At 33.5% G+C, this 10,999-nt stretch overlaps 1 protein-coding gene across 4 annotated transcripts; it reads left to right on the top strand.

The window, feature by feature from the left end:
• Nucleotides 1–2,171: 2,171 nt before the first annotated feature.
• Nucleotides 2,172–9,334, top strand: LOC117906670 (probable protein phosphatase 2C 55). Of its 4 annotated transcripts, XM_034819796.1 has the most exons (7): nucleotides 2,173–2,436; nucleotides 2,662–2,702; nucleotides 2,981–3,884; nucleotides 6,331–6,655; nucleotides 7,437–7,586; nucleotides 7,883–8,173; nucleotides 8,916–9,334. In XM_034819796.1, the coding sequence occupies exons 3-7, from the start codon at nucleotides 3,124–3,126 to the stop codon at nucleotides 8,946–8,948; spliced, it is 1,560 nt and encodes a 519-aa protein (XP_034675687.1). In that variant the 5' UTR covers nucleotides 2,173–2,436; nucleotides 2,662–2,702; nucleotides 2,981–3,123; the 3' UTR covers nucleotides 8,949–9,334. The 4 variants fall into 4 exon arrangements, with proteins under 4 accessions (XP_034675690.1, XP_034675687.1, XP_034675688.1 ...); XM_034819797.1 differs by lacking the exon at nucleotides 2,662–2,702 and having other exon boundaries at nucleotides 2,173–2,310; XM_034819795.1 differs by lacking the exon at nucleotides 2,662–2,702.
• The last annotated feature ends 1,665 nt before the right edge of the window (nucleotides 9,335–10,999 follow it).

Genomic DNA, 10,999 nt, shown 5'->3' with positions numbered 1-10,999 from the left:
AGTGTTTTTAACCTTTCTAATTATTGAAAGATAAAAAATTTTAAATATTAGAAAGATTATAAACACTTTTTAAAATAATTATCAAATACATTTGTAGTGATTTTTAAAATTTTTTAATAGTATTTCAGAAATTTTGTCAAACACATGATATTTTTTAAAATAATACTTTTTAAATTAAAAATACCTTTAAGAATGATTATCAAATAAACTCTTAAGAATAAATTTGACAATACTTTTATTCAAAGTATTTTTAGTACAGTGTTTTCTTCAAATATATTTTTAAGAGAATCACTTATCAAGTGTTTGTCCAGAAAAAATTATAAATGATTTTTCAAATTTCTAAAAATATTTCATAAAATTTATCCAACACTTTATCTCTTTTCAAAAGCATGTTTTAGACTAAAAACGTTTTCTAAAATTACCCTAAAACAGACTCAAAGAAATTCAAATGTTTTTTAGAAAAACTCTTTTTAAACATCTTCAAACATATCCATCAAAATTTCATTAGAGTCCGTTAATATAAAGTAAATGAAAAACAATTTGATTTTGGCACGATATACTCATATCGAGATTTGTTGAATGTGCATGAAAGATTAGTACAAAATAACTTATTTTCGACAACAAAAATTCAAATTTGGCGCAAAAAGTTCAAGGTTATTAACAAGTGGTATTGGTCAAGAATTAAGTTTTTGCATCAATTATCACCCAATTACATGAGAGACTATTAATTAACAGTCATCGGCTATATTTTCGTTATGATTAACATAGTCATAGCTTCTTCTTCTTTTTTTTTTTTACTACATTTATCTTTCTATTTTCTTGTTTCTTATCTTTGCCATTTTGACTATTATTTTGTTTTTCATATCTCGACTTAAAAAGAAAAGAAAAAATTAAAAACAAGTTTAAGAAAATATATCCAAATGAACATATATTTTTTTAAAAAATTAATGAAAACAACTTCTAATTTTTTTAAAATTGTTTTTTATTTCACTTTGTTTTTAAAAATTATTTCTAAAAAATAATTCCAAATAATGCCAAAAAATTTTAAAAATAGAAAATTGGTTTTCAATCACATAGGCAAATAGACTTTTATTTTTTAGATTGAATTTAAAAATTATAATATTGGAAAGCTCATGTACTTATTGTTAGTCAAAATAAAAATTTATCCCACACAATTATTACAAATTATTTTTTTTCCTTAAAAGTAAAAGAGATAATATTTTAATTTTGGGAGGTTTATCCACTTGCAATTGACTTTGTCCGATGGAAAAAATTATATCACAATTAAATTATTCTTAAATAAGTGATTTTATAAATAACAATGATAACAACAATAGTTTTTTTAAGCATAGATAATTTTTTTTAATTTATTTTTTATTAAAATAAGGATTAATTTCATTTATCTCCGTTTTGAGTAAATATACCTAACACTTGAAATTTTAAAAATTTCATCAAATATCTCCATTATTCGAAGTAAAAAGAAAGATCAGAGAAAATAAAAAATAAAATAATAAAAGAGGAATACCATGAAATTTTAAATATATAGAAGTTATACATATTTAGTCAAAACCTTAGGGAAGGAAAAGAAATTAGGAAAAATTGTATTTTTATATACTCATAGGAAAAAAAATCATAAAATGAGAATTTAAGTATATTTTTAAGTAAGTAGTTAAAAATAATTAATATTTTGCATTTTATTTTATCAAAAGTACTATATTTGATATATAGAAATCACCTTTAATAATTTTAAGTAATATATTTGATTGATGAGGGTATAAAACTTAAATTATTTTTAGAGGAATTTATTTTATAATTATTTTTAAATGAATATGTGAACATGCCTTTTTTCAAAGAAACGAATCCTTAAAATAACAATATTTTCATAACGAAAAATTGTAAATCGGGGTGAACGAAGACGGGAGATATCAATAACAAAAATCATAGGGTGGGGAGACATGGAACAAGATTTATCTGTCGGATAAAACAGAAGCATATTCGAAACACCAACTGGCAGGGGCAAATTCAGAGCAAAATGACCAATACGTTCTCTCTAATTTGCCAAAACGGTCGCCAGTTCTGCCTCAAACGACAAGGACAGGCTAGTCAGAAAATAAAGGAAAAGATTCCTAAAATGGAACGAAATACATATACGATAATCCGTAAGTAACAATTTTGAACTAAAAATAAGGGCCCTAGCTCATTTTTCTTGTGGCTTTTAGGGTTTTGGGGTGTTAGGTGGCATCCAAGAAGTTTCTCGATTCGATCGTGTTTTTGGACGATCGGGAAATCTGGGAGAGAAGGTTAGATAGAGTAAGTTGGCTCGTGTTTTCTGCCTAACCCTGAAACTTTCCAGGAATTTAAGAGAGGAGATTCCTACTCTGAATTTCATTGGGATTATATTGTTTTAGGGGTAGGGTTTCGGTTTCGTCCAGAAAGGTGTGGTTTACTGGCCTCTATTTTTGAATTTTGGTTTATGTTTTTCTGAGTTTTTGAAAAATTTCCCTTTTTTTTGAATTTTTTTTCGTTTGGTTGGTGGGAATATGAAGGGAAAGAGCGAATGGTTTTTGACTTCTCAGCCCTTTTCACTGTTTGGGAGACTGGGAAATTCTAATTTAATTATTGGATTAGTTTACTTGAGTTGTTCGTTTCCCTTTTTCCTAGGAATCAAGCAGAACACAGAGGCTGTTTGTTTCTGGGAAAAGGTATGCAATGTTCGTGGTTTGGGTGTCCTCTGTTTTTTGGTTGCGATGATGAGGATGGTTGATAATGAAACTCTGCTATATTATCAAAAGCAATACAATCATTGACTGTTGAACCAAGTTTGATGAAATGATGTAGTTGTGGATGAGTCAGGATGATTTTTGTTTCTTATTTATTGATTTAGGCATATAAACAACTGGACACAGATTGACTTCAAATATTACATTTACTGTCTATTTCTCTATATTTATTTTGTGCCATATCGGTTCTTGTATTTCAGGTTTCTGTGTTCCTTAACTCAGAGGAGTAACTCTACTGTGGATGCATTAAGAGTGATGAGAATTTTTTTAATTTGTGGCGCTAGTGATCTGGTTCTCTACAATAGAAGTGTTCAACAAAAGTTGTTCTATTTAAGAGGGTAAGATGTCATCATCCTATTTTTCAAGACTGAGAAAGGCAGTTCACCATGGGATCCAAAGATCAACCATCGGGCAAGGAGGTGGGCTCCAAGACTCGGTGGAGGTTCTACTTTGGCGAGGAAAACTGTTGTTTGGGAACTCTAGGTTGTTTCATTCTAAACCATTTTCAAGCTTATCAGACCTGCATGTATTATTACACCCTGGCACTGATTTTGTGGCAAGATCAGATTCACATTTAGCAAATCAAAGAAGGACTCTTTCTGTTGTTGGAACACTTTCTCGCGCATTCTCCATTCCATCCGTGTCTGGCCCTTCATTGCAGGCTTGTGCATATCACGTCGATTCTGCACTCTCTAAGCCAGGCGTCTTTTCCTATGTGTCTCATAAGACACCTATGGCTGCTTGTAGTCCCAGAGCAGTGTTAGGTGATTGCCACTTAGATAATTTTATTTCAAGGCGTGTGCATCTCCCAATGTCTATAAAAAATGGTAGTAATTTTCATGGCAATAGAGGTTTCAATAGCTGCAGAAAGGCTAGCATGAGCTTAACAATTCAAGAGCAGTCCAATAATTGTTTGCTTTATGGATATTTCATATACAATGCTGCAAAGAGGAGAAGCAATTATAATCCATATATTTTTTCTGGATTGAGAGATTTCCATGGATCATTCTCTGCATGTTACTCTGCTGGAACTGCACCCGATATGTCATTTCACAATTCTCAACTTGAGGAACAGCTTGCAAATTCTTCGGTTTCTTCTGAACAGTATGTTCTCATGCGGCTTATGTTCTCTTATTAATTAGACTTGGGAACTTATCTGATTGGATTAAATCATTAAAAATACGTTTCACATGTTCACCTATCACCAAATTTAGCATCTTGGATTTTGTGATTCGATCCACTAGTTAAGTCAAAATAGTTGTAATTGAATCACACACTGGCACACATAATCACTGTTTAATTTTCTTTAATATATAAGATATGATTGGCACTGAACTAACTTTCTTGCATATTTGAGGATGTTCATATCTTTCTGATTTTGGCAGCAAGAGATTAATGCAATTGAATGAGCTATATTGGCACTCGCAAACACTTCAGAAGTAGTATGTGATTTTTGTTATGTCATCTAGGAATATTTAGACTCATTTTCATCATTGAAAGTATAGGGAAATTAAAAAGGGGGGAAATCTTAAATTCTCATGTTTGGTTTTCATGGATGATACAAAGAAAAATTAATATGATAAGAATTATTTAAAAATTTATATATTTTTTAATTCTTTACTCTCTGTAAAATGGAAATAGCATTGGACAAGCATATTAGAAAAAATAATTGAATTTAAACTTTTTTTACCTTTAAATTTTCATTCACTTTTTATTTTTTCTTTTTTTCCTCCTTTTTCTCTTTTCCACTTACTCTCCCTCATAGTTTTCACAATCCAACCCAAAACTTCACAAAATTAGGATATTAATCATAGTCATAATATCATATTTCCTTAGGGTTGAGAATATGACCATATTATATGGTTTCCTTACTTTTTATTTTTATTTTTTCAAATAGTGCATCAACTAGTACTTTTATTTTCTTTACAGTATATGATGAGTACTTTGTATGTGACCATGTCATATATGGATTAGTTTGATGTCCTTTGGCATTGATTTGAATGTTGTCCTTTCAGATATTGGCATGGTTAAAAAAGATAAAAAAAATATATAATAAAGATACTATACAACACTGGAAGACATTTTTTAGTCACCAATTATCTTAAGGGTATCTTATGATACATATATGATACATGATGTGAGACACACTATAATGCTGCACCCAAATTTTTAACCATTGTTCACACCTTCTAAGAAAAATCAAATTCAAAGATTTTCTCTTAAAAGATATTTTATTGATAGTTTAAAATATACTTTAAGGTCAGAAACTGGTTATAAAAGGGAAAGAGATACTTATCATAAATAATAAATAAATAAATAAAAGGGAAAGGGATTCTACATGAACGAATTACATAGTTGATGCAAAACTCACATGAAATGTTGAGAATATAAGTAAATTTATTCTTATGATGATATTAAGAAATTGTCGTTCAAATGATTTGAATGTTAACATTGAAAATAGTAGTGATTGGTAGATAGAAACTTCACTTTATTAGCTTTTTCTTCAGATTTTATTTTTTCAGTGGGGAAGGAATACTGACAAATGTAAAAAGTTGGAACGTTTTGGAGATGATATACAAAGACAAACGTATCAACAACACAGAGAAAAATATGTATGCCCAGTTAGAATTTGGAACTAAAACAATAGCTAAAAACTCAAGAAGTTTATTTTTGTGGGTTTCCGATGAAGTTTTCAAAATGCTAGTCTTCAATGGCTTTAAATGGTATGATACAGTTAAACTCTTTAAAATCCTACCATTTTTACCCCCTATTATATTCATTTCATATATATAACTAAGGATTTTGGTTCTACTTTGCCTGTCGTCTGCTTATTACATTTCTGTGATTTAGCTAATGCACTTTCAGGTTTTAGTTTGGCTATGTCAGTCGGCTGCTTGTAATATTCAATGGTATGGGTAATAGATAACTATTTCCATGACTGTATGAGATAAATAATTATTACCCAAAGAAAAGCCCTTGATATCAATAGGAAGCTTTCTTGCTTTTACTTTCCTGAATCTGAACAGTGAGAAGCTTGTTCAGGATGGATTTTGTATTATATTACACTTGTGTATTTAATATGTAGAAGCCAACATCCTCTTAAAGCTACAATTGACAGAAAAGATATTCATAACTCATGTGCAGCCTCATATCCCCAGGTCAAGGGGCAAATGATGGATCATGGATCTTATAGAAATGAATGAGAGAATAGACAAACAGAGAGACTAGAACTCAAGACTTCTAGAAACCAGAGCTCTAAATACCATGTCAAGCTACCAATTGATCTGGAAGTCTAAGCTGTTAGGCAATGGATCATCACCCTGTACCTCAGGCTAACACATCCTTTTACCCACCTACGTCCAAACAACACAAATAAAGATACACAGAAACAACTCACATTCCAGTGAAGCCATAACAGCATAAAAACATCCATGAATAAAAATGCAATGTTTAGTGAAAAAAAACCTTGAGTCTATTAATATAAGCCAGTTGAGTAATGTAATGAGCCTCTAGTATTCCCATATATTATGTTAATTGATTTTGACTACAGGAACATCCAATCGGACAGAACCTTGAAATTTCTATCAGGGTCATGTTACCTGCCCCATCCTGACAAAGAAGAAACTGGTGGTGAGGATGCTCACTTCATTTGTATTGATGAACATGCCATAGGTGTGGCAGATGGTGTTGGTGGCTGGGCAGATCTTGGTGTTGATTCAGGGCAGTATGCACGAGAACTCATGTCTAATTCAGTAACTGCAATCCAAGAGGAGCCTAAGGGTTCTGTGGACCCAGCTAGGGTTTTGGAGAAAGCTCACTTTAGCACAAAAGCTAAAGGGTCCTCAACAGCATGCATTATAGCCCTCACAGAGCAGGTATACTTCCATTGTAGGCACACCTTTGTTTGCTCTTCTATTAATGCCAGAACATAGCCTTTGCCTCAAAACAATGAGCATATGGTTTCATGGTAGATGCTGAAGGGCAATATAGAATTCAATTCTGTAGTCGTGTTCTGCAAGCAACAACTATAATTCCTTGTTTACCATCCCCTCTCTTCCTCGAGGTCATCCACCTTTTTGGATCCTTGATGGTGATTTTTCCACCTTTTGCCCTGTTTATGGTAGAGAACTGGTGGTTCTGTTGATCATGGTTATTACAATGAATCAAATGCAAATCATTTGGTGTATCATCTGTCTGAGGATGAAAGTTGAAAATTTTCCTTACTCCAGAAATACTGCTGAATGGTCATGTTGGCAGGAGTTCAATTTGAATTTGAGAAAGGGTTAGTAAATTTCACAGATTTGACTCTTGGATCAAAACTCGAGTTAGTCTGACCATGCCTTTGAGCTCTTGATGCAGTGGAGTGACTACTTGTCTAGCTTGTGAATGATTGTTCAAATTATAGTAACTGATTGACACCATTCACTTGATAACACTTTTGGTGGTTACATTTTTTTTATTAAGAAAAAAAAAAAACAAGAGAAACTTGTGAATGATTGTTCAAATTATAATAACTGATTGGCACTATTCACTTGATAACACTTTTGGTGGTTTATTTTTTTTAATAATAAAAAAAAAACAAAAAAACAAACAACAGCAAGAGGCTTCTGTATTTTGCTTAAAGAAATGTATTCATGTTTCTACTTCTCACTGCAGGGTCTCCATGCCATTAATTTAGGGGACAGTGGATTCATAGTGATTAGAGATGGATGTACTGTCTTCCGGTCCCCAGTACAGCAGCATGATTTCAATTTCACCTATCAACTAGAGAGTGGAAATGGTGGTGATTTACCTAGCTCTGGTCAGGTCAGTTGATTTGAATTACTTCTACTTATGGATGAACATGCTAATAAATGAAAATGCAGTGTGGGTATCCAATAACCTTTTTCCATGGTATGGGCTACTTTGAATCTAATGAAGGTGTCCTGTTCTTTGAACTGCTGACCTCAGTATGGTGCTGCTGCAAAAGGAAGTGCGCTCTTTCAATATATTCTAAACTGCATTTTGGAGTACATTAGTTCAATTAAGCACTCCCTAGCAACGTCACATCCTTGCATTCATTCTACCTTATAGGTCTGTTGCTAACGATCTGATTGTTGCAGGTTTTTACAATTCCTGTTGCTCCAGGAGATGTTGTAATTGCTGGCACAGATGGATTGTTTGATAATCTGTACAATAATGAGGTTATCGCAGTGGTGGTTCATGCCACTAGAGCCAGTTTAGGGCCTCAGGTGACAGCTCAGAAGATTGCAGCATTAGCACGCCAACGAGCACAGGACAAAAACCGGCAGACACCTTTCTCCACTGCTGCCCAAGATGCTGGGATCCGTTATTATGGTGGCAAGCTTGATGATATCACTGTCGTTGTTTCCTATATTACCAGTTACAGTAATGTATGACTCTCTCCCTCTCATACTCACATATTTACATTCTAGGCTTTCCTGTCCAATCCTTTGTAGAAAGAAATTCTCCTCTTTTGCAGTTCAAGAGCTATCTCCTCCATTGTTAAAATGGTGAATACGCATTTCTGATATTAGATTGAATTTTCTTCCTAGCTGTCCCCTATACCTTTCGGCCTTGTGTAGTCCATTATGTTACTTTTTATCTTAAAGAAGTGAGCTCTTTTTCTAAGAAAGAAAAAGGCTATGACATCTCCTTATGACCTGTTATTTACACATGCCTACCTGTATTACCACCTCAGTATTCTGTGTTCTAGCCTAGTCCCACTGCCTTTGTTGGCACTGTTTTTTATTTAGTACTCCATACACAATCCTGGACAGTCGGTCAAGGACACAACAGTATGTGCACTCATTGTATTGGACATGGATGAAACAGTAGGTGTGGTCTTTGTTGTAAGTTTTCCTCGCTAATAGATTAACTCTTAAGGACTGCTCCTATATAACGCCCTGGAATCTGTAACCACAAACTGTTTTCTCTCACACACCGAGTTCCTCCAGATATTTGTCAAACCATGCTTGTTGAAAATTTCTCAAAATTTTCAACCCTGCATAGTTTTCGAGGGTAGGAAGATAGGAGATGGACATCTATATTCTGAGAATCTCCTTGTGCGAAAATCATCTGATGCACTTGCAGAGTGTGATGATAACATTTCCTTTATTATACACTCTGATGCAGGGATACCGCTCTTCCAACAGCTCCTGGCTCTGATTAGACCGTTTGGACCATGTCTCTTGGTTTTCTGAAGTAGTGGCAATCCACTAGTATTGCAAGGAAGCAGATGCAGTAGCTGATATTTGGTATCATGGTGCTTCAAATAATCCAGATTAATTGACACATTTCCCTATCTCCCTTTTGTCCATAGTTTTGCAAAATGGTAGTTGCACTCAAAACCACAGCTTTTATACATATGAATATATTCTTGACACTTTTTTTACTCTGCTTTTCATGGTTTTTTTTCCTTAATTTTATTTTTAAACACGGTGACTGGCTTGGGGTATCGCCAAGCTATCAGGCTGGAGCTTGTTTGGAGACCTTGATCTGAAATATGCTTGAGATATATCTCTTTCTGGGAATAAAGTATTTGTTTGAAAACAGATTTTAAGGTTAGTTTTACTTTGTTTTTAAAAATAAAAGTTTATTTTTGGGAATATAACGCTAAATTTGAATTATTTTATTTTTATTTCTTCAATTATTGATGAGAACTAAGTGGTTTAGTTTAATTCAAATTAGTTATTTTGACTATATAACTTGGTTTTAGTAAATGATGGGTTAAAAAACAAAGGAACTAGAATGAACAATGTAGTAGCAATAAATGCGAGAAGGGCTGCAACTGAAGTTTAGGTTAGGACTCACCAATGTTCCCCTCTATTGAATTGAGCTCTGATGGTGGGCTTGAGGAAAGATGGCATTTCACTTCCTGTGTCATATCGAATCCTTAAGAGCGGCCCCTTTAACAGTCACTCTTTTTGTGTTGTGCTTCAGCCGAGTGTTCTTTCTTTGTTTTTTGCTTGAAGAATGAAAAAAAATCGTCCCTTTCTTTCTTGGTTGGCATAACCTAACCGGAATTGATCTTTCTTCCTTCATTTTCCAACAAGAGAAAATAATTAAAATATGTCCTTAAAAATATCTTGTTTTCAAAATGTTTTTCAAAACTACAAAAAATAAATAATTAAATAAAACTGGTGTTCAGAACCACTCTCAAACATTCTAAAAAAAATTTCATTGGGTGACCCGTGGAGCAAGGGTGGCAACAGCCGTTTTGTTAGACCATGCTCGGTTAACAATACATGAAATATATGAGGTTATATTGCCATTTGAAGAGTGACTTGCCCATTTTGTGACCACTATTCAAATTATAAAAACCAATTGGCTCTGTTCATATGACAACGCATTTGGTGCTAACCTTTTTTTGTTTGGGAAACTTGTGTTTTGGAGCTATTTGGGAATTCTATGGTTTTCAAAACCCAATGATGGGAAATATGAGAATCGACTTTTAATATGAAAAGTGTTATCGTTCTTGTGCACTCTGAGCCGACTCCATCTTCTATGCCCAAAATGCCCATCCATTGATCCATCTCAGCATCATCCTATCCTTCTTGTCAGAAGGACCACTAAAATTAAAAAAAAAAAAACATTAAATTCTAAATCTTTAACTTCTCAAAAAAAAAAAAAAAAAAAAAAACCCGACCCAACTATCCAATCTAAATGTTTTCCTCTCTCATTTGGAACCTTTCTCTTATCTTTCTTCACTTATGACAACTCAAAATTTCTCTCATTTCAATTGAGAAACCCAAACCCAAAACTCCAAGGCGGTGTCAAAACGCACATTTCAGCATGCCTTTGGCTAAGACGCCTTAGCTGGGTGTTTGTCCTAAACCTTAGCCGTAGTTGACTCTCGTCTAGGAGCCATGGGAGTCCAAGAGAATCCGAGAAAAACAAAATGGAGCTCAAGTGGAGAGAGTAGGTACCAAAAAACTGAAACCCTAACCTCCAAATGCATCCTAAACTTGCAAATCCGTGTTCAAGATAGCTCTATCAACAAGAAATAACACCAAACATCTCTCTTAGACCACTGAATCAGCGAAACCCTTGAAGAACCAACGGAAAAAATGGAGAAAATGAAGCGCGTGAGACTCCTAAAGTATTGGGTTCTGACGAACCGGTCGACCAGTCCTCAACCGAGAAGAAAAGTCTATTGGAAGAGAAATAATGTTTGTTTCCCTTTGGTATTTTGGTGATTGTACCTTAGATACTACCTT

The sequence above is a fragment of the Vitis riparia genome, chromosome 18 (genome assembly GCF_004353265.1).
Source record: "Vitis riparia cultivar Riparia Gloire de Montpellier isolate 1030 chromosome 18, EGFV_Vit.rip_1.0, whole genome shotgun sequence".
Classification (NCBI taxonomy): Eukaryota; Viridiplantae; Streptophyta; class Magnoliopsida; order Vitales; family Vitaceae; genus Vitis; species Vitis riparia.
This window is presented reverse-complemented; position numbering and strand designations above follow the sequence as displayed.

Bases quoted from the DNA above. Each gene is read 5' to 3' on its own strand.
- LOC117906670 (XM_034819797.1), top strand. From the start codon at position 3,124: ATGTCATCATCCTATTTTTCAAGACTGAGAAAGGCAGTTCACCATGGG. The intron at 6,656-7,436 runs GTATACTTCCAT...TTCTCACTGCAG, and splicing joins TTATAGCCCTCACAGAGCAG to GGTCTCCATGCCATTAATTT. The intron at 8,174-8,915 runs GTATGACTCTCT...ACTCTGATGCAG, and splicing joins ATATTACCAGTTACAGTAAT to GGATACCGCTCTTCCAACAG.